The sequence below is a fragment of the Eupeodes corollae genome, chromosome 1, assembly GCF_945859685.1.
Source record: "Eupeodes corollae chromosome 1, idEupCoro1.1, whole genome shotgun sequence".
NCBI lineage: Eukaryota > Metazoa > Arthropoda > Insecta > Diptera > Syrphidae > Eupeodes > Eupeodes corollae.
In genome coordinates this window covers 228312886-228338017 of record NC_079147.1, presented here as the reverse complement: position 1 = coordinate 228338017, position 25132 = coordinate 228312886, and the positions used below count along the sequence as shown (strand labels likewise).

General features: G+C 33.3%; 1 protein-coding gene across 2 annotated transcripts; it reads left to right on the top strand.

Moving 5' to 3' along the window:
* The first annotated feature begins 688 nt into the window (after window positions 1–688).
* LOC129941236 (uncharacterized) lies at window positions 689–23412 on the top strand. Of its 2 annotated transcripts, none has more exons than XM_056049823.1 (2): window positions 689–1203; window positions 22189–23412. In XM_056049823.1, exons 1-2 carry the CDS (start codon window positions 1200–1202, stop codon window positions 23391–23393), a joined length of 1209 nt encoding a protein of 402 aa, XP_055905798.1. In that variant the 5' UTR covers window positions 689–1199; the 3' UTR covers window positions 23394–23412. The 2 variants fall into 2 exon arrangements, with proteins under 2 accessions (XP_055905798.1, XP_055905797.1); XM_056049822.1 differs by having other exon boundaries at window positions 689–1318.
* Window positions 23413–25132: the final 1720 nt, after the last annotated feature.

The following is a 25132-nucleotide window of genomic DNA, read 5'->3' as shown; positions in this document are numbered from 1 at the left end:
ATGGTAAGGTTGATATGGTCCTTTCTACTTTACCTATCTACAACATCATATATGATTTACTTCCTTTTTTGAAGCACGCGCCAATACGGTACAACAAAAAAGCACTGACTATACACGCTGTACGCTCACTCGACCCTTCTTCTTAAGCAAGGAGAGGGTGGATTTTAAAATTGTGTTCTCGGTTTTAGATTTAACACTCACAATGGTTACGGAGCAGCGCGGCGGATGACGGTCTCGGTTTTGTGGTATTCTGATATTCACTTATTCAGATTCATTTGATTTTAAACTGTGACTAGAGAAGGTCGTTATAGCTTGTATTTAAAATAAAAACAAAAAAGTTTATTAATAATTGTTTTTAATTAATTAAGCGATAAATTGGCAAAGTATTTATGAAGTGAGTTTATTTAAATCTTGTTTATTTAAAATTTTAAAAAATATCCTTGTAAATGAAAGGCCGGCGGGAATTTGAAATACTGTTCATGTACCAACGTATTTTTTGTTGCGGGCTTAAAAAGTTAATTAAACGAAGTCTCCTGGTTTTCAAAAAATATACTTGTGTTGTGTTTTTTTTTATTTAATTGTTTGAAATCAATCATAAAATAATCTAAAATTTAGTGATATAAATTCGAAGTGATTAAGTTCGTAACCCTTTTTGCTTCAACATACTCCATCACCACCGCCGCCGCCGTTGCGTTGCTTTCGACAAAAACGTAAATATATTTATGTACCACTTGTGGCTGTGAATTACTTCATCAAAATACAACCCCAATGATAAAGTGCTTTAAATGAACTTGGTGGTGACAAAAGGACACAATTCAATTTGTTTTGTGCACATATACTGTATGTTACATACGTACCTACGCTTATAAGCCAAACGCAACGTTTCGTATATTACAAATGTGGTTACAATGGATTTATATTGAACCCTTTGCGTAAATAATAATGCGTTGGGGTTTACTAGTAGAAACAAGCGATTAGTACTGCTGCAACCCTTAAATTCAAATTCAAAAATTTAGAGGGATGACAAGGTTACATGTCTGCTATTTACACTGATGCCTTCTAGTGTGTAGTCATGACTTTCGTTACACACGTTTGATGTATGACAAACTACCTTATGAAAAGGACGTTATCAAATTTGAAAGTTTATTTGAGTATGAAACACCACCACACCACCGACCGCCGCCGCCGTAGTGATTTTGATGGGTGAGAATAGCTTGTGGCGTTTTTGGGACTTTAGAAATAAAGGCAATGTCGAACCGTGTCGCTTGCCTGTTGTAGTTATGTACATCGGTTTGATAATAGATAACGATGTCAAGAGGTAAGGTTATCTATTAAAATCAACCTTCCCCTAATGGTGTTTGAAGTTTTAGAATGTATATTTGATTGCCAACAATATATCGTTCTTTCGGATTGAACACCTATCAATCTTATGGAGTTATCTTCTCAAGGATTGTGGAATATCATCATAAAGAAAAGAAATTCGAGTTAATGTTAAGATCATTTTTACAGATTTTGTTTACTTGTACACGATGGTTCGATATTGTAAGAATTTTTATAAGAAATAATTTCCAACAGAATGTTAAGGTGGAAGCTAAGACTAAGTTGCAAGACCTTGTCGAGATCTGAGTTTAATGAAAGAGAGTGATTGTTAGAAGTCCTCTTATTTTCTGCTATCCCGCTTACTTTTCTTCTGATCTAAAATTTGTTCAAGAAGCCTTTGTCAAGAATTTACTGAAAATAAGTTTAGTTGTTTTTAAATAAGTGCATGTATTAAAACTTAACATTTAAAAGGTCAAAAACTCTACCCATATAAATACTACCTAAAATCAGTGGCGATTTCTGCTTGTGATCTCAGGGTTAGCTTCTTTCTTCTAGAAGTTCAAGATAAGTTTTCAAGAATAATGATGCATTTAATTCAAATCTTCTGCAGTCCGGCCTGAGCTAACATCGATAAATGGCTCTACTTTTCCACTAATTACTTACTTTATTAAAGTTTTAACAATAGATAATTGAGACTTTAAATGGATGCCAGAAGTCTCGTCACGCATATCTGTGACAAACTCTGGCTGTCTGATTCTATTGGAAATGTGATCGCGTAAACCGTCAGCAACAGTTTTGATTAAGCCATTTTGGATAGCCATTGAAAACCTTTAAAAACTGTTGTTGTTTTAAGGTGTTGCAATAAATTGGATCATATTGTTTCAGTTTATTGAGTAGTTCAATGTTAACTCTAAACGGCAAAACCTGTTTTGCAAGAAAGCAAGTAACATCTAATAGACGTTTCAACACCGTACGATCTTTCTTCACCTAAATGTTATGTTGGGAACTTAAAGGTACGTTTTTTTTTGTCTGACCAAAGCAAGCTAGTTTAATTACACATTGAAAATGGTAGGCACTTAGCTTGTGTTTTCTTTGAAGTGTAGTTAGAGTGTTCAGAATTTTCATATCCGAGAAACTCCATGCTAAGGAAATAACGAAAAAAAACAAATAAGCCAACAAAACAATTTCTTTTTATTCTCGCAACTAGCAAGCTTATGGTAATATTGTGTATTAAATATTGATTTTCGCTAAAGGTTAGAGCAACGGTTCCCAATCCTTTTTTCCCGTGAGAAATTCCATATTCCACTTATGCATTTTTTGGTAGTTACAAATAGCAAATTAAATATCTTTTTTTTTTAATTTCGTTTATTTTATTGAATTCAGGAAACAGTTTCTACAACAAAAAACCAATGTTAACATAACTTAATAAGGAATTACATAATTATATTATATGCATTATAATTATATGGGGCTTCTTTTAAGTGGGAATATTGTGCCTGCTTATTTTTGCATAAAACTGAAATATCTTGTTGAGTTTGAGACAACTGCAACCGTATATCAGGCTCTGCATAGAGACGGGATCTATATTTTGCTTTGGTTCCAACTTATGCAGAGAACCCTGATTCGCACATGTATGTTGTTGTAAACGGCTTTCCCTGACAGTAAACTGAACTCGTCTTTCAACATACATCAGAATTCTGATAAAGACTTCTTTGATGCAAAAAGTTCTTTTATCGCAGAATCTGATGTCAGGTCAAGCAAGTACTCAAGTAGGAACGGTGGTTTTTCCAATACCCATATGTTTTCCTTAATGTTCAGGTGGAATTCGTCTGGAAAATAGTGGAGGAAGCTATCCAGCTAACGTACTAGGTGGATATGGAACTCATTTAAAATATCATCGGGAATGTCCAAAGCTATTTTTCCTTTAAATTCTTTAAGCATTGGGAAGCTGTATATGTTTCGATTTTTTATAGATTCAGCCCAAAACTTGATTTTATTTTTAAATGCTTCTGTTTTGCCACTGGCATCGAAAACAGTTATTGCCTTTCCCTGAAGTGATATACTTAAATCATTTATTTTTTTAAATATATCTGACAGAAACGCCAATTTCAAATAAAGTTGTCGTCTATGAGGAAAGTTCTGAGAGCTCTCATTTCGAAAAGCTGTGCCAGTGTTTTTCTGCGAGAAAGCCGCGTGAAGAAGTAAAGACGTATGAAGACTACCCATGTCATCACACAACACTTTAAAAAGCCTTATGTTCTTTGACCGTGATTTAAAAAAGTTATTTGCACGCTTTCGTCTAACGTCTGCAGAAGAACAGATCTTTTTAAAAGGACTTAAGATATTGGTAGCGAACAAATACTTTTAAAATAGCCAACCCTGCAACATACATATTTGCATGCATTTGTATCAAATTTTGTCTTTTGATAAGTCTCCGATTCGTCTTGTTATTTGACTAAGGAACGGTGTCAACTAATTTGTTGGCTTTTTACTCAACAAACATTCAACAATCCAGATTGCAAAAGCAAACCGACAATTTTTTTTTATTACTTATCACTCAAAGACAGTGAACGAAAATTGGGTTAATGGCGTCCTAATTGGTAGGCTTCGAATAGCCAAAACTGGTGAAGCCCATAACATAGCTGAAAACTTAATAAAGCCATGTATTCAAGACTATGTTATGGGCTTCACCAGTTTAGGTTATTCGTAATAATAATATAATGATAAGTAATAATGGTTTGAGATTTAGTGGGTTCAGCATACTTTCTTTTGAAGAAATCTGTCTGTTTGCTTTTGCAATCTGGATGAATCCCTGCAAGCTTTAATGCAGTTTTAATGGAAACATTACACTGTTCGGCAATGCTTTTCCGCAAATTATGCAGTGCGGTTTGTTGTCACTTGTCTCAGCATCATCCTTTTAAATTATTTTTTTTCTGCAGCATTGATCACTGTGGAACTAGTACTAGGCAAATTGTCAAGCTCAAAATCTTCAGAAATTTCTAACGCTGTTGTCTCTATTGCATCATTTTCCTTTGCACTAAAATAAGTATATGGGAAATCGAAATTGAACAAACAAAATAAAATCATTAAAATCATTTTGTGCGGTTACATGCTTAAAAAGGAGAAGTTAATTGCCGGGGATTACTATTTTACGTAAATTATCATTTTGTTTGGACATACCCATCAGTTGGTCAGCTTCGGGTGCTTTTGTGGAGCATTCATTTGCTTTTTTCAAAGATCCAGACTTAAGAAAGCGATCCAATCGAAAATTGTATGATGCAAAAGTGTTCCTTGCAACTAAGAAAATTATACTTCTTTTTTTCTTTTCTCGGTGTTCGACTGATTGTGATAGCCTGCAAGCCTACTTTGGCTGCCATGCCGCTGAAAAAAAAATTATTTGAATTTTGTTTGTATAGTAACCTATGCTGAGGGTTTTTAAATATGAATTTTAAATCCGACTGATGCGATCAAAATTACAAGATCAGAAGCCCAAATAACCTAGTTACTGGTCCGTCTTGGAATTTTTATATTTTTCAAATATTTCCGCGGAGCACTTGGATATTTTTGGCGGAGTACCAGGTGCTCCACGGAACACACTTTGGGAGACCCGGGGTTAGAGTATACTCTTTGTTTTTATCATTCTTACAGTCCGATCAAATATGTATTCAAGAAGCATTTGTCACAAATTTACTAAAACTATGTTTATTTCTAAATAAATAAATAAGTGCATGTATCAAAACTTAAAGCTAAAAAGGTCAAAAACTCTTCCCATATAACACTACCTAAAATATGTGTTAATTATTACTGCTCTAAAATAAAATACTACATACAAAGTAATCATGTATATTTAATTGTTAAAAACTTGTTGACAGAACTTGTGAAAAATTGAATTCATTAAGATTTTAATAACAAAATGCTTTTTTTTATTACTCCTCAGGGTCTCAATAGCTTCTTGATCTATTTATCAATTTTCCATTGAGATCGTTTTAGTTAGCTTGAGTATTTATTTAATTTAAAGCTCAATATTATACAAGCTTATCCATGTTGTGGTTTCAAAAGAAAACGTATGTATATTGGGCTTTATCTTAACCATAACTTGACAAATGTTGCTTTTTAAGTGCTCAAGAGTTAAAGGTTTATCTGCTTAAAAACGATGTTTCGCGTAGCCCCACAAGAAGAGTCCAGCGGAATCAAATGGCATGATCGCGGCCAGAAAATGTCTTTTGCAATAAAGCCATATTCTTCAATAGCAGGTAGAACAAGTAGGTTATCATATGACCGGGTTTTTCTCCGTAAGTAATAAACAAATGGCAATAACTTATTTATGTAATTGGTATACGCTTTGTCTTTAACTTATGAGGAATTCCAATTTGCAAGTAATTTCAATAATCAACTAATTTCTTTAATGGATAAGACAAGCATAGTGCGAAAGCGGGATTAGTGAAACTTTGCTTAAAGCAAGGCGGTTGAATACAAACAAGCTGATCAGGATAGATGGATAGATATTTTTATTCAATAATTTTGAGGTTCTTGTTACATACATTTTTTTATTTTAGGAATAAATAATAAGGCATGACAAAAATGTCGTTTGAACAAGTGACAATGTTATTTAATTTTATATTCAATTTAAAGTCATACAATTTTTTCAAGTAATTGTTACTTATTGACTTGTAGCAAAATTTACTTTTAATTCAATTAAACAACAAAAGGGAGAGTAGTTCTGACTTTTAGTTTAGCCGAAACAAAATTACTTTAATTACTTTTACTGGAAAATGAAAATTGCTTACTCAAGTTTATTTGCAAAATCCAAAGAAAAACATGACTTTTAGGAGACACAAAAATACAAAAAAAAGGTTGTTTAAACATTTTCATCTATGATGCTTCTTCTATAGATCAACGGCTCGGTAGTATATTTTTGGATCAGCAACCAATCTTCTCCAGTTAGGTTCTTTACTATTTTATTGTCGCTTAGATAGCTTTTTCTATAAAAGAGTTTCCTTAGCTCCTTTAATATTGGACATACACCGATGAAGTGGATTGTGTTTTCGTTCACTCGCATATTGCATAAGGAGCAAATATTAACCAAATCGTTTTTGTGTGGCATAAAATTTAGGTTAAGAAGTTCACCTCTTACTTTAAAAATAGTTGCAATAGTTTTTCTTGAAAAATCGAGCCTAAAGTAATTATGTTCATTTAGATTATAGTTAAGTTTCGAGTAAATATCCGTTTCCGTAGATGTTCTCGCCTTTTCTATGAATGTGTTCCTTTAATTTTTTTCGATCGATTGGATAAACTCGTACAGTGCTTTTTTCATCTGGAGACTAGTACATCCATTCAGTTCTAGAATAATACCACAATTTGCAGCAAGATCAATCCAATCCTTGTAGAATCCAGTTATTCAACACATGACACTTCTCAACATAATGTTTGGTAATCGGTTTCGGTCCATATTAATCACCTGTATCAAATAATCTGCGCTCAGCTTCAATGTTGATACAAAGAGTGTCGAAAGACCTATTTCCAAATGATACATATACTTAGGCGTACTTAGAGGGAGGATTTCAATGATTTCGTATTTCCGAACAGCGCAGATCTTTGCTCCATAAAACAGAACTGCTTTTGCAGTTGCGTTAAAAACTTCATATTTGGCGTTTGTTGACAAGCCGATCTATACAATTACGATAACAAATTGATCTTAAAAATAGAACAAATAGCGAATAACATGACTATATTTCTTTAATTGTCAAAAACAGATAATGTTGAGTTCTTAAATTCAAAAAAAAAATAAATGGTTTCGAATCATTGGTTTGATAATGTTTAGCCAGATATAAGTGCCACTTTGCACTCCATTGAAATTAAATACCTAATAACATCACTTAACGAACATTCACACAGAAGTAAGCAACTCCAGGGATTTGAACCTATTCAAATAGTTTGTCGAAAGATTTTGTATTTATTTTCTATTTATTTTATATAAATATCTCTGTTTACAAAATCCCCTTCGATATATAAAAATCTCTGTTGAAATATATTCTAAGTTTTGAAAACAGAAAATTCGAATTGTGTCTGCACTACTTTTATGGATGTTACATTAATGAGCTAACCGATAAAACAAAATAGTAAAAACAAACCTTCGTTCCATGTGATTCTCATCAATTTAAGTTTCAAAATCGTATGGGAAAAGAAATTTATACTGCAGTACCTTTGTTGCGGTGAAATGTTAAAAAATATATTATTTACGGGTAAAAACCGTGAGCAGGAAAAAGTTATGGGAGAAACACAGATAAAGCTAGATTTATGTATACGTATAATTACATAGTCAACTAAATGCAGACGAAAGACTATGATAGTATATTGTAAGTTAGCTAAGATATTCCACATGTAAATACTCCCCAACTTTCCTTACAATTTTAAAATTATTTTGTTTTATAACAAACGATTTTGATTCAGAAAAACTCCAAGAACATTTTTGAATCAAAAGTGTTCCTAAAAATGGTTTTGAGGCGATTATTAAAATACGTGAAAGTAATTAAATATAATGATATTAGATTAGATTTTATTTCTTTACATTATAATGTAACATAAGTATGTACATATTTTACAATAATAAAGCATGGTTATTTGCGTCTCCTTATTGACAACTTTCTTTTAATTTATATAATTATATTATTCTTTATTTTTAAAAAATTTCTTGTATAATTCTGTTTCCTAAGTAATGCTATTTTACAATATTTGTTAAGTATAGGAACATCAATTTCATTAAGATGATGAATCATAACCTCTTCTGATAGGTAATCAAGTCCAAATTACACAATTCGCACAGCAAAGGCAACTCTTCCCAATGCGAAATGAAGTTAAGATTAAGGAGTTCACCTCTTAATCTAAATATCATTGATATTTGATCTGACGTGTAGTCATTACGGAAGTAGTTATTGTGGTTAAGATTGTAATTTAACTTGCTATATGTGTTTCTGTAGATGGATTCTTCTGCTTCAGCTGCGAACTCACATCTTAATCGATCATCTATAATAGAAATTAGGTGATAATGGTTTCCACATTAAGTAATCATCAGGTGAGATCAAGGTCAAGATCTATATTAGCTCCTTCCACTAGCTCTATCCAATCTCTAAACCAACTTGATTTGCTATTTATCGCCTGAAGTGCTGCTTTTTTATGGAGACGCTTATCAGTCATTTTAAGGACATTATATATGTAGTCAACTTGAAATTTAAGGATTTTAATAAATAGTGGCGATATACCGGTTTCCAGGGTAGTCGAAATATTCTTTTGATATAAAATCGGAGAAGTTTTTCTAAGGTATCGTATTTTTTACTACCCCACACTTGGGCTGCATACATCAATGATTGGCTCAGCTACCGATTCAAATACTTTGTATTTACTACTGTGAGCTATGTGTTTATTGGTAAAGATTTGTCTCCAAGCAATATTAATTGTATTTTTGGCTTTTTGTAGTTTGTCGGTGAGATGTCTTTCCATATTGTTATTTTTTGTGATAATGATCTCTAAATATTTGTATTCGTTAACGACTTCGATCCTCTCATTGTTATATGTCCACCGCTCATGGCTAACTACTTTTCCTCCACCTTTCCGAAAAACCAAAATCTTCGACTTCTCTAGACTCACTAAGTTTATTAATCATTAGTTGCAGCGATTGAAGCACCTTGATGATAGTTCCAGCATATTCCACTCCTCCCAGCAAACAATCGGTGATATCGTCGATAAAAAGTGCAAATAAGCTTGGACTTAACATACACACCTGTCATCGTTTCAAACCAATCGGAAACGTTTTCTCCATCCTATACAGCTGCTTTGGTATCCATATAGATGTTTTGCAGTACGCGTCCAAACTCATATGACATTCCCATTCTATTCAACTTATACATCAAAGCATTTCGGTCTATTGTGTCGAAAGCTGCCTTAAAATCAACGAAAAAAATATACTGTTTCTTGTTTCGGTCCAAAAAGAAATCAGTGATACTACGTAGAACAAAAATGTTGTCTACGGTGGAATATCCTTATCTTAATCCAGCAGTAAATATTTTGTATGATGCATTCAAGAAAGAAATTACTCTATAGTTTGCAGGGTTCATTGTACTAACATTTTTGTGGATCGGAAAAATTAGAGCTTCCTTAAATTCCTCCGTGATATACATGATGTTGTTAAATATGTCCGTTATCTTGTTGATCAGCTGTTCCGACCCATACTTGTAGAATTCCGAAGGTATTCTATCGGAACCAGCCGCTTTACCATCCTTGTGCCCTTCAATGGATGCGTTTACCTCATCCCTCTGGATTGTTCCGTCTAAAAGTTCCTTGTTAAAAGCTGGTTGGTCATATTGAATCGTATCGCTGCTCGTAAGCAAGTGATTGAATTAATGCATTTTTAGAGTCTCACAATTGAGATTTCTATTGATAACATAAACCCTGCCATTTATTTTTTGCGCTTTCTTCCAGAACTCACTAGTGGTCTTACAACTTACTAGGCTGTTAGCTTCATTTTTATAGTGAGATAATTTTTTCTCCTTACACAATTTTTTAAATTTTCGGTTCAGTAGGAGGTAATTGCTTTTTTCCTTTCCTTTTTTCAAACTCATCGTTGGCTCGCCTGTACTCTGAGTCAAACCAGTACTCTTTAAACTCCCCACTTCGACCGTGCTTCTTAAGTTCCGGAGCCGTTTTCTTATACAATCTTTGACGTTTGTAAGATCACTGCTTTCTTGCGTCCTTAGACATGTATCCAATTGATTTCTGTAGGCAGTTGCCTTTGAATCTTTCCAGTTTGGGCATTAATTGTAGGTTCACACTTTTCTAGTTTTCAGATGTTCCAGTGTTAAAATAGATGGCATGTGATCTAAAAAAAAATCAGTGATCACGGAATTCCACTCCTGCCAGTCCATAATCAATAACAGAACTTCCCTGTTTACCAACAAACGTATATTCGCAGAGTTTATCTCCATCACTGATACCATAAATATAATGTATTAACTCAGATTATTAAACAATGTGTTGTTATATATAGTTGCGAATTAAATACCTTTATATCGGCTATGCAGTTTTCTGATAATAAGTAGATCAAAGGCAATTGTACGTAATCCTTACTTAAACCCTCAAGTCAGAGCAATATTTTGTATTCCCTTATATTTTTTTATTTATTATTTATTTTTTATTTAAATTTTTACAAATGTTTAAAGTGATAGATATCAAACGATTTTAGTTACTACCAGCAAAGAAGTAAAATTCTTCTTATGTGTTTGGATGATTTTGTTGTCATTTTCGAGTATTAATACGTTTATTTGAGGTATATTTAAACACGAATTTGAAAGCTTCATATTTATATTGATCAGGCAGCTTACTTCAAATATTTACAAACATAACTCGACAAATAATTTAAAATTTTGTGTCACTAGTATCGTCTTCAAGCGTTCATTTGTAAATTATAACATAATTATATATATATACTAAATAATCAATACATATATATTTAAGATATAAGGAATCCAAAAGAAAAAAAAGGAAATTAGTTATTTTTACTTATTTAATTATTTTTTAAATTAAATTGTCAACAAAATTCAAGCGATTCTAAATTCTTGATTTTTCTTAAACTCGTCAAGCTCTATTTAATTCTCGTTATGCTTTACTGCCCAATTCTTTGCAATTAATTCAAAGCCTTTAATTCTTTAATACAAAATGGAAGTTAAATTTATAATACCAAGCCGTAAAGAACTGAACGATCCTTCGAACAATTCTTAAAACAAACATCTTCTGTCTGAAATTACTTTCTTCTTCTGTGTACTTGTTTTTTACAATTGTGTTTTTTTTCCTACTTCCTTATCCTATTCCCATTTCATATCATTTTAAGGATTTTACTTCTTGCAATTTATATGCAAACACAAGAATTGAAAAGAAGGAAGCTGCATTTAATTGCCTCACCAAGCAAATGCTATGCTGAACAAAAAAAATCATCAAGAACAAAGTTTCGATGGAAAAGTTTTGCCTTCTTGTTGAATATTTGTCTGTCAACAACTTAAAAAGTCATTGAAGCACTGGATTAAGCCAGCTTATTTATTCCTCATAAAAAATTTCGAATGTTTTATATTGTTACCACAATCTGTAGCAGAATGTCTCCATATTTCTCCTTGAAAGTGAATACCACCCATATTTACCACCGTTTCCGTGCACCTCACTGCGCCGATGTTCCCTCAACTAACAATGCAAATTTTAATTAACAAAAGCCGCCGCTAAAAAATGTTATTGTTCCTTAATAAATTCATTTTAGAAACTTTTTCATTGCCACTTTAAAATAGAATATCCTCTCCCATCCATAGGTACATAAATAATTTATATATTCACTCGTGTATACTGAAGAGCTTTCTTAATTAACATAATCTAATTTGAATGAAAACTCGTCTCATTTTGACGATACCAAAAAATATGGGGACCAACCTGGTGACGATGATGATGGTGACGAGAAAAAAAGATTTGCTTAGGGAAAAGGCAACACTCATTCTAAAGATTTTTCTAAATGAGTTAAACTTCCTCCACGACGAGGGAAGAGGCGTTCGGTTGTAAAAAATTTACAACATTTAACCGTGTTAGCAGGAATAAAAAGACAAAGGAAACAAAAATTAAAACATACGTACCTTCACAAAAAAATCCCGACAGATTGTGTAACATTTTTTGGTGACGTTTTCAACTCATGTGGAAAATTTGAGTAAATATGAATATGAATACGGTGGCAAAGACAGCTTGCTGGACTTTAGGACCTTCAAGGCGCTAAGCATTAATTCGTAGTTGCTCGTCAAACTGTCGTGGCTATACATATTAACTTAAATGGGAAAATAGCCGTTTTACTAAAAAGATTTACCTTGTCGTACATATTTGGCCAACATGTTTAAAGAAAATGATAAAATGAAAAAATTAATAGGAATATTCGTTCTTTGTGATTCTCAATAAATCGAGTAACAAAATCTTATGTGAAAGAAAATTTCTACTACGTTTTCCTTTTTTTAAGAAAGAGTTATTAACTTGTCTTTTTTATTACCTGTTAATTAATTTTTAATAATAATTGTTGAATTACACTGCCGGACAAAATAAAGTGCAAATTTCAAATCTTAAGTCGGAGTGAAATATTTTTATTTAAATACATATTATACTATATATATTTTACTTCCGAAATTTGTTTACACCATAATGATTACAAATAAATGATAGGTTATTTACAAAATTGTAGTTAAGAAAGAAAAGACCATAAGTGACCCTCCTCCATGTTTGACGGTTTTTTGAATGCACCTTTGGCTCAGACTTTCCGATGGTTTGCACCAAACTCGTTTTCTGGCTTTACATTTTTTAATTCAAATTTGGACTTATCGAACCAAATTACGTGCTCTCAAAAGGATTGTGGCTTTGATAGAAACTTTCTGCAAAAAAATCCCGGCAGATTGTGTAGCCATTTTTTATATTAATTGGCCGAAGTAAAAGCCTTTTCTTCGCAAAAAAGTTTCTTAAGCCACTTTCATTCAGTCGCCTTTGAACAGTCCTTGGTGTAATGGATAACTCCAGATCTTTTTTGATGCTTCTGGCCGAAGATAATGGTTTTTTTCAAGCCTCAATTTTTATTCTGTTGACAGTCTAAAACAAGCATTTCCTTCACTTCATTCGAAAGCGATTTCATAATATGCTAAACCGAATAAAATAAAAATAAGCAATTAAATGAATACAACTTTAAATTTAATTTATAAACTTTTTAATATTTTCTCTGCTATACAAAATTTTCCTAATTTTTTTTAATTAAGTATTATTATTAAAAGAGTAATACAAATTGCACTTTATTTTGTCGCGTGTCAACTTGATATGCAGCAATATTACCGATGTTGGTAAAGAAAAGAATAAGACGGGTTTTTTATTCAGAAAGTAAACAACTGGAAGTTTGTGACGTCATTAGTTAGCAAGAAAGTCAAAAATTATCTTTGCTCTTGCAGCACTATGAAATCAAATGAACGGCTTTTGTACTTTATTATCTGACAGTGTAACTTTTACTCAAAAATATTTTAATTTGAATATGAAATCGCAACGTGACATATGTTAATGTAACAATAATTAAATAATTTTAAACCTTAAGTCAAAGTAAAACTTTTACTTGATGTAATTAATATAAGAAATAAGACCTTTTATTCGGTCTGGCATACTACATCACACTATTCTTCCAGCAACATCATTTTAAGTTCACTTTTCTCATAAATATAGTGTTATCTTACCTGGTATTCCAAATGACTTTACACGCTTTCAATTACGTTAATGTTTGGTGATTAGGGAGCCTACTCAATCTTTTTTGGATAGTTTTAGAGCAGCCAAAAACGCACTTTGTAAGCTTTGTCTTTTTGGGATCATCGTATTGATGGAATTTGAGACCATCTTTTCATCTAAATCATTCGGCTCTAGCATTTAAATTTGATTTAGAATGTTAAAGTATATGTGCTTGGGCACTATCGATTATTTGTAAAATTCCTGTAATAAATATTTTTTCCTTAAACATCTATACCGTCAAAATAAACACGTATACCCGCGCACGGTCTCTACAGACAATAACTTTGTCATGTAAGCTCAAAAACTTGAACTTGATTTCATTAGTAAAAACGATCTTTTGTGCTGATTTCCTGACCACATCAAGATATACATTTAAATCCACTATCCACGCAAACCAAAACCTTCTGCGAGCTCTTGTCTCAAAAATTTGCAAGGTTAACTTAAATTACAAAATTGGTAACAAACAAATACAGCTTTTGCTTACTTACTTACTTAAGGGTGGCGCTACTATCCTGTGTGAACTACGGCCTCACCCAACAAACTTCTCCATCTAGCTCGGTCCCTAGCTAGATGTCTCCAGTTTCGCGCTCCAAGTTGGTTGAGGTCACCTTCCACTTGTGCGCGCCACCTGATCCGCGGTCTGCGACGGGGATGATAAGGGTCTTATATAGAAACACTTTGCTCCCTCGAGAGGAGGATTTTACCACACAATTGCTTTCTTAGTCCAAAGAAATAGTGGTTAGCAAGAGTTATTCTGCGTTTGATCTCAGCGCTGGTGTTGTTTTCTGAGTTTACAGAGGAGCCTAGGTAGACGAAGTCCTTGACTACCTCAGAGTTACGTCTGCCGATGGTGACGTTTTGACCAAGACGTCGGTGTTGGTTGTCCTTTCTTGACGACAGCATGTACTTTGTTTTGCCCTAATTAACCGTTATACCCATTTTTGCCGCCTCTGCCTCAACACTCACAAAAGCCCCATTGATATCACGATGAGTTCTTCCGATTATGTCAATGTCATCAGCATATCCTAGTAATTGGACAGACTTTTGAAAGATAGTGCCTCTAGTGTTGACGTGGGAGCTCTGCACTATTCTTTCAAGCACGATGTTAAAAAAATCACATGACAGCGCATCACCTTGTCTAAAACCTTTTTTGACATCGAAAGGTTCGGTTAAGTTGTTTCCAACCTTTATGGAGCAGCGTGAATTCTCCATGGTCATCCTGCACAAACGGACGAGTTTGGGAGTTTGGCAGGGATGCCAAAACTAGACATGGCTCTATACAGCTCGTCCCTGTAGATGCTGTCACATGCGGCCTTGAAATCGATGAAAAGATGGTGGGTGTCGATTTGGTGTTCTTGGGTTTTTTCCAGGATCTGACTTTCACATATTACGGCAGAGAAGATTTTGTAAGCGTTGTTAAGTAGACTTGTTTCTCTATAGTTGGTGCAATTTAAAAACAATACCAAGGTTCCATTCATCGGGCATGCTTTCTTCCGACCATATCTTATAGCTCCTAACCAACTTATCGCCAGCTGCTTTGAAGAGTTCGGCATTCAAACCATCCACTCCAGCGGCTTTATTAGACTTCAGCTTAGATATGGCAATCTTTACTTTGTCTAAGTCGGGTGGACGGGATCGTTGGCTTTCGTCGTCTATGTTGAATGGATCATAGACAGCCTGACAGCGGAATTCAGTTCGTCGTCACCGTCCTTTCTATCGTCAGCATTGACTGCGGTTACACTATGGTTTTTTCACTTTCGTCTTTGAAGCCTTCGGTTTTAGGTTTATGTACCTGTGAATTTCGTTTCACCTGTTCATAAAACTTTCGAACTTCATTCCTGCTTTTAAACCTCTCAACATCTTCGACCGCTCTCTTCTCATGCCCTCTCTCTCTCCTTCTGAGGAGTCGTTATTCCTCTCGCTTCTTCTGCTCATAGAGCTCATGAGCAGCTCTCGTCCTTTTATGCAGCGCCGCTTTGCGTGCCTGTTGTTTGGCTGCATTTGCCTGCCGACATTCCTTATAAAACCAGGGGTTCCTTGTTGGTGGCTGCTTGAAACCCAACACATCAGAGGTGGCTTCTCTGATTGCATCTTGGCAATGTTGCCACTGGTTTCGATACATTGTGTTGACGGCAGCAAACTTAGAGAAAGGTTACTTGTAACTTGAACGGAAAATGATTTAGCGATCTCTGGCGATTGTAGCCGTTCGGAGTTGTACCTTCTCCCAGCACCTCCCTGTTTTGGTAGTGGTCCAAGTCGATGCTAGCTCCTCGGAAGGTCCGGACATCCATGATGTTGGAAGCGTGTCTGGCGTCGATCGCAACATGGTCAATCTGGTTGACGGTAGATTGATCTGGAGAACTCCAAGTTTCGTTGTGGATGTTGAGGTATGGAAAACGTGTGGAAAAGGTGTGGACGTTTCGCCCCGCAGCAAAATCTATGAGTCTGAATCCACTGTCGGAAGTGTTGTGGTACAGGCTGTGGGAGATGTTTTCCTTTCCTAGCTTGACATTAAAATCGCCCAGGACAATTTTAATATCGTAGCTATAGGATACTGCTCACATGTCTTGTTTCTGAGAGCTCGAAGAACATATCTTTGGTGTTGTCGTCTTTCTCTTCTGTGGGACGTGTGCGCATATCAGGCTAATGTTGCCGAATTTGACCTTGAATTTGACAATGAGGCGCTCATTGATGCATCTATAGCTCAAGACTTCTTGCCTAAGTCTGGCTCCAATGACTAAGCCGCATCCAAATAAGCGGTGTTGGTTTTCGTGGTAGCAGTCACCATGGGAAATATCGCAGTTTTTCATTCTCTTTTTACGCGGCCCATCCTATCGTATTTCCTGGATGGCGGTGATGTCTGCTTTATAGCATTCTAGGGCCTCCGCTAGTACTTCGTTCGCACGTGGTCTGTTAAGGGACCTAACATTACAGTGGAATACTGTAATGCCTTTTATCATTTGGATCAAAAGAAAGGACCACTTAAATTGTTCACGAGTTATCATAACATGTCTCAAAATACTATAAAAAGTCCATTTAATAGACTCATAATCGTTCAGTTTTATATACACCTATACAATTCTATACATACGGCTGGCATTCGAATTGCGAGAAATATGGTTTCATTTGTACGTTTTTTAATGCATGAATATCGGTTTTAAATATCTCAAAGCAACTGTCCTGACTAAAAAAATCCTTTAAAATAAAAAACAACTGGGAGACATGTCTTTTTTTAATTATTTTATTATTTATTTACATGAACACATACGTATATAAATATACATATATTTGGTTCCGCAAATAATGGAGAATGAAATTGATATCCCAGAAATAAATAATTTTATTTTTTTTATTCTTCTGATAACTATACAAACATACATTGCAGTATAATATTCGGCTATATGTTTAAGTATGTCTGTTTGTTTTTAAAATAAACAATATAAGGGAGAGATTATAAAACTCCCATCAGACAATCTAGGTTTCAGGACACTTTCTTATTATTCGAGCTTTTGTTGTTTGCCTTATCCTTTCAAATCCGTTTGTTCGTTTGTGTTGTCTTTTCCATCTGTAGATTGAATATTCCATAGATAATTTTCTTAAGAATAAATCTTTTGTTTTCGTTATACAAATCAAAAACAGCTTAGGTAATAGCAATTTTAAGATTTAATTCATTCACTGTAGATATACAGACTTCATATTACATAGATACTCGGTGTTACTGAATAAATTGTGGTTTGTCAAAAATAACATTTCTTTTTGTTTTATGATCTTAAATATATGAACATATATATTATAAATGTAATATTTCCTTTTGCAATATAAATTTCAGTGCACTTTGGCTATGAATTTGTATGGTTTTTTACTCTTATTGGACTGTAAAATATGTTTTGACATTCCATATACCTATATAGTTCAATAAAGCTTGATCGGTTTTTATATTTCAAGCTTGATACAATTTAAAATCTCAGATTAATTTACAACAAAACTAAAAAAAAATTGCGAAAATCAAACCAGAAATAGTTAGAATAGTAAGAAAATATCTGAAATAATTTATATATGTGCTAGTTGACCCGGCCACAGGCTAACGTTTTTTTGTCATATTACATCGTTGTTGGGCTGAAAGTTTAAAATCTTCTAACAATAATATTTATCATGTTTAATTTTATAAATACTTTTAATTTCAAAATAATTTAGTATTAATATTTTTGGTTAACCTGCCTTTCGCCCAAATAAGTCAGACGGTTTTCCTACACGTGAACATGTAACGCATTGCTGCCGATGAGAAAAATATGGATTTTCCAAATCTAAACCACAAATGGTTATGCTTTTGCCTTGAGACTTATTTGGAGACATGGCAAAAGTTAAACGAATTGGAAACAGTAACCTTCTGAAGGGTATGGTAGAATCTGACGGTGTCATTGGAATACGTGGCAACAAGTCCACTTTTTCTTTTAACTTTTCAGTTAAAGTGGTTGCTTAAGGATATTTCCGGTGATCTTTTTGATGAAAAAGCGTGTACCGTTCCATAATTGAGGCGGATTAAACTACGCAGGAGAATAATAGGTGAACAAGTCTTTAATTGAAGATTATGCGGTGGTATTCCAGTATTTTATTAACAGCAGAATCGATTTATTTAAAAGAAATCAGATCGCCTGGTAACAACTGTCTTATGTGAGAGGTAATTTTGTCAACTTCAACATTTTTGGCTGCCAAAATAGCCCGATGACTGAGCCAGTTATGATTTATGTAATTACTCTGTATATCCGGAAAAATACTGTGAATCAAATCATTTTTTTTTATTCAACAACAGTTTAGAAATTGTCTAATTGTATTGTATTCTCTATAATATGATTTTATTTCATTTTTCAGTCTTAGTGACACTTAACCGGCTATGCTAACAGCAAAAATTGAATAAGTAAAATTCACTGTACTTCCTTTACTACAAAATTAATTGTACCTTAAATGTCAGCAACATGTGGTTGCTATTAAATTGTAGCACACTATGTACAAATATGTTTAAAATCGGTTAAGTAGTTTGGGAGTCCATCGTGGACAAACATTGTGACACGTAATTTATATTAAGATGTTTTTTTTTCATTTTATAAAGGTGTAGCTGAAGCTGAATTTAATAAGAACTGAAGGAAAGGGGTTCGTTGGCACTAGCTATCTGTCTATTTCCGTTTAATTAAATAACATAATCCACACAGCTTACAAAAACAAAACTATATATTTTAATTTAGCTAAACAATTGATTACAAGCACTTAGACAACTCAAAGATCCGTTTTATGCTAAGCAACGTTAAAAATAAGGAGTAAGATTTAAATTTTATTATCTTGATGTGTTTTTGAAGACTAGCCAAATACATCGTTTTTAATTGTGTCGCGGTTTTGTTTTACGTTAGTTTGGTTGCAAATACAATATAAAATCTCAAATAGAATGTAGCAAACAGAAAAAGGCGTAAGCTTTAACTGAAATCAAAAATGCCAAACAATAAACTGTACCTTACGAACTTGCCTTCGAGATACACATTAGTTACCAATTGTACCAACATTTGTATTCGAAACTCTAGAAAATGCCAAAAAGTCTATCTGCAGTTGTCAAGTGAAGAGTTTTTATTTGTAATACGTGTAAAATCATACTTCACTACAGATATTTTTGCCAAAAATACGCACATATTGATTGCGTTTTTTTTGGTATTCCATATACATATAGTACAGTGAGAAATTGCCAACAAAACGATCCGCAGTAGCCAGAATTTTGTATTTAAAAATTGGTACAACTGAAAGAAGAACTGTCAGAATAATAATAAAAAAACACACGAATAGAAGAAAGTTTTGTGAAAATCAAATGTTCAAATTAACTTAGCAAAAAAAAACTAACTAAAAACAATAAAAGGGACAATTTTCAAGAAGAAACGGTAACAAAACATCTGGAAATTGAGATTCTATAAAAAAGTTCATTTAACAATTGCTTCACTACATTAACATGTGGAGTTGAAGCGAGCTTAAAGATCGCCTCAATTCTTTATATACCTGAATAGAGTTGAAATGGGCTTGATTTGACTCGATTCCCGTCGGAGATCGGAGTCCAGTCAAAATTTGAGAAGAAAAACCTGTGTGGAGGAATTGGTTTAACAGATAATGCAATATAGTCTTGTTTTAATCAAATTAAAAACAAATGGACATGGACAAGGAGTCGGTAGCATATCATTATATGGTGATGAACTAATCAGTTCTAAATTGGTTAACACGAATCAAACTATCTCACTATCTTCACACCCATTGAAAACATCAAAACACCATTTGCATTTTAGAAAGTGCTGTCATACTTAATCATTTTTAAATCTTCTTGTGCGGTGGAAACACCAAAAAGATTTATTTAATCTAAACTGAGATAAACCTTTGGTGGAAACATAGGAAAATTTAAATATCTTTTCTATTGTTTTCTCTTGCAAAATAAGCCCAGTTAGTCCATTTTCATAAAAAAAAACTAAATAATATCAACAGCAACACATTGATTCTTTCCCCAATGAAAAACACATGATTCCAAATGCACAACTACTCAACGAACACAGCCATCGAGATATAAATGCAATATTAATCGTACCAACATTTGAGAATGAATCACATAAGATCCATTCGAGACTCGTATAAATGTCAAAAACCTATCCGTAGTAAGATTCTAATTTAACTTTTATCACTAGTATTCATACTATGGATATTCTTTTTGTTATTCGTGCAAAAACGGAGCACTTCGCAAATGAATTAAATTTAATAAGGAAATGATTATAAACACACTTCGAAAATTCCACAAAAATTCCATGTGAGCATAAAGATATTGTATTTAGAATTTTGTATCAAAAATTCATATTTTCAGTTTAAAAGACCTAAACTAACCAAAAAAATGTAATTTAGATTTGTAGTTTTTAAATATTATTTACATTAAAACAGTCAAAAATATCGATGTTTTGTATGTGTTCCCATTCAAATTCTAGCACCAATATCTCTTAATCTACGTAGGATACAAAATTCAAGTATTAGTTTGCAGAACCACTGGGGAAGCGATACGATTTTTCAAAGAAAAGACTGTAAATGGGTGTTTTTAGGGGTATATTTAGACCTTAAAGTTGTCAACCATATTTTAACTGGCAGCCATTAGGAAAGCTACCAATTAATGAATTAAGTGGTTGATTGTTAGTTTGGTTTCTACATTTCAAAAAATGAAGCCACAAGATCACGTAGAAAGACGTAGATTCAGTAAAAGGTCCGAAAACAAGATTGGCGTTGATCCTAATTTTCATGAATGAATGAAAACGTCAATAAACAAAACTATGTACCATATGTGCAGTCATGATAATCCTCAAAAATGGATTGTTTGCAATGCTTTATGTGTTGGTAGAATTATCGGTCCGTACTTCTTATCAAATTTAATTTTAATGTTAACATATTCAAGTATTATAAACATGATTTTTTAATTAAATTGAACTTTAGTGGACCGATTTCTACTGTTCTTCTACCAAGGAAATTGATTTTACAATGCACTTTGTATGGAGCGTTTTTTCGACGCCATCATCATAATAGATGACGTATATTTAAGAAATGTCTAATAATTTCTTTTAGTTTATTTGTTTTGCATTCGGAAAAATGTTCTAATTATTCATTCAAACTTTATCGAAATAGCGCCAACAAACAAACGCCGGATTTCCAAAATTCGTCTTAATTGAATTTTAAAAATGTGAATAACTCCGGTTTGTATCGTTTGGTCTCTTTGCATTCTGTCAAAACGAAGAAATGCCAAATGCCAAATTCTTTTACTTTTAGCATATTTTTTAGAAAGGGGACATGCTGAAAACCCCTTGTATGAGTGTTTTAAAGGATTTGTGGCAGTTGAGAGGTTATGTGTATGGAATGTTTAATTTGCATTTAAGACATTATTCTACTATATCTTGGCCGAATTGAACCCCTCGTTATTTTGTATTGGTTGACTTAGGAATAAAGCATATTAAGCTTTAAGAAATTGCTCAGAGTCTATTCATAGAAAATATTAATGTTGAGTTTTAAAAACACAACAATATATACCATTGATATTACTTTTAATTCCAAAAATTTGCATTTTCGCAAATCAGGGGTGCGTGGGTGTGGACGGTTAAGGTTCTGCTAAAATAATTGATGAGAAAATTATTCCTCTTTTAAAGTTCTAAAAAAAGTTCCCAGCAGAATATGTCTTTCTCTTAAAGTTAGTTTTATGATAACAAAATTCGTTCTAAAATAAAGCTAGTAACGCTGCGATACGCAGCTAGTAGTTAATTTCACATATAAAATTAGTTCCAACAATATATCAAACTTTTGAAGATAAAGTGTTTGAATGTTAACAGTCGAATTTTTATTTCCTGAACACCGTTTAATTTAATAAATATGATTTAAAATCATGAAAAATGAATTTAAAATAAACCAGCATGGTGTTCATCTTTTGTCTTAATATCAAACAAATATTATGTACAAATGTAAAAACTTAAAAAATATTTTTGTTTTCTCTTTCTACAGATAAACGAACCAAAATGACTGAAGAACAACAACAGCATCACCAAGAAACTTCAGCGTCTCCACAAAATCAAAGAAAATCTCCACCGAAGGATCGCAAGAATATCAATGAACTTCGAAATCAAGATTACGTTAGCCGCCTTTTAGCCGCAACACCACCCTACTTATACTCAGCGCCGGTTGGGCCAAATAATTTCTTCTTCAGCGATATGTTGAGATCTCTTGTTCAAGCTAGAAACAATGAAAATGCGCGAAATCTTCAAATGCAGCAAGCTGCAGTTATGGCTAGAAGACCGAGAAAACGTTCTTGGAGTCAACATCGACCGTATTATGAGCAATTAAGGGAACGTAAGGGGCTTGATGAAAAAATTCCAATACCCGAAAAACCCCTTGAACTCACCAACAAACAGTTCTCGCCAATGGCAGCTGCAAAATATCCTAAGACTGCTGATCCTTCTACAAAGGAATCGATTTGCTCAAAGGAATTAAACGAGTCTGGTGCCACCGAAGGTCAAACAATATTACAAGACAGCCCAACAGCAGCTTCTTTGCCACCACAAGACCTGGTTCTTCCTCCTCCACCACCAGTTTGGTATCCACCTATCTATCCTCCATATGGAATCGACCCGCTTCACTTTTTTATTGATCTACGAGTCTCTGGACACATATATGATCGTAAGAAGGAGAACGTCTCACCTTTGGCTAGTGCTGAAAACAACACACTTGTTTCCTCTGAATCAGAAACACCTGCAAAATATAGACATGGTTCTGCCTTTTCAGTCCCAGTTCCACGAAGTGAATCCAAAGGTTCTTCAGCAATAAATTTATCATCGTCTTCTTCTTCTGCTTCGGAAACTTCTAACAAAATTGAGAACTACGCAAAGTACTACGACTTGGGTGAAACCAAAGAGAATCTTCCCAGCCCAAAGAGAACTTCTAACTATATGCTTCAAAACCTACCAAGGCTTTACGGACAATTTGCATCATCAACAAAAGATTTGTCAGAGGGAAATTCGTATGAGACTGACAATAAATCGGATCAAGATTGTGAAGATTCTATAGATGAACATAGTTGTGGAAATTATAGGGAAAATTCATCACACATTGATGTCGAAATGATAGATTCTCAAAAATTTCAAAACGATGACATCAGTAGTGGGTGTGCAAGCCCTGAAGAATGTAAGGTTAACGATCATAACAATGAATAAAAATGTAATGGATTTGATTTTGAAAACAATATAGGAATTAAAACTTAACAAATCAATAACTCATTATTTTTATTTTATACTTAAGACTTTTGGATCTAGGTATATTTTTTTATTTTAACACAGAACTTATAAATATTTAATGGTAAAAAACGTACAAAAGAGGAAGATAGTCTAAAAAATAATGATTGGGAGTGTTGTAAGTATCAAAAAGAAATACTCATCGTACTGTGTATAGTTTTGTTCTTTATTATTGTTGAATATTTGTGCAGGCTGACGAATAAAATAAAATAAAAATACGAATTTTATACAAAATTTACAAAACTACAAATATTTTTCACATCTGAGTCAGTGAGTGAGATTTCGGGTAATTTCTTAGTTAAAAGTCTTTATTTGCCTCTATCAGCTTGGTTCCAAATTGGAGTTCTGAGATTTACTTTTATCGACATCGATTAAACTTTTTTCGATATTTCAGATTTTCAGGTGATTTGAATTCGATCACAGTAAGTTGGTATGACTTAAATTTGACAAGAGGAAATTGTTTAAAAACGAGGGTATTTTCACTAAAAGAAAATAAACCTTAAGTTCTTTATGTAATGTTTTTGTAGTTAAGGCAACGGACAAAAATTTAAAATGATTTTTCAGCACACCAAAAATCTTTTCTCTAATATTTCTAGTAAAACAATGTTCTTTTAAAAACTGAAACATTCAAAAACTTAAACTTCAGAGTTTTTTGCCAAACTATGCCTTTGATTAGAAACTAAAGAGAACTAAAACTAAAGAACTGCAAACCTACAACTATCTGGTATGGGCATAACCACAATGCACATAAAAACCACTAATATTTTATATCTACTTTATTCAAAAGCATATAACAAAATAAATAAAATCATAACAATTTATACAAATTAAACCAACTAATTTTTTTTTGACTATGTGTACGTCATCTCCTTCAATTTCACTTGAAGTGATTTCGAGCAGTATTCGAAGTTATAAAATCGATCGAATGGTAGAACCCTGAACAAAATTTCACTCGATTTTCAATTTCGATTTCATTTCACTCGACTTTGGGAGCTTAGCTGTATATGATGTTTTTAAAAAAAATCGAATCTTATACTTTCTAGGTTTTAAGAAACTACGAGTTCTTAACAATCTATTTTTGCTTCTGAATTTTAATTTGAACTTTTATTTTAGCTATGTTCCCAAATTTAAACAATACCCGTTTGAAGTGTTTTCTTTGTATTTTCATATAATTTCAATATATGTATTTAAAAAAGAGGCTGGGGTTCGACCCATACTGCTAACTTCCCATCTCGTCTGTCGATTTGTCTTGCTTAAAAGTTTGTAGGTTTTCGAGTTTTATTAAGAAAGATGTCAGTTGAATTATTCTAAAAAAAATTTAAATTACCAACAATATTTTTCATATAAAGTTTTAGCATTGTTCTTTTGTTATGTTTTTGCTGTGGTAAGAAAACCACCACCGCAATTTTCTTGAGAGCCCTTTCTGCATCTTTCTGCCTTATTATCTGTATAACAAAATTTATTTGAAATCGATATCTCTTCTGGTTCTTGAGGTTTGGACGATGAAAAAACATTGCGAACGTTCGGACGTATGGACGTACGAACGTACGTACACACGCACGCACAGACATCTTTCTAAAAATCTTTTATTTCGACTCTAGGGACCTTGAAACGCCGAGAAATGTCAAAATTTTCAATTTGACAAATCGGACCCATTACAA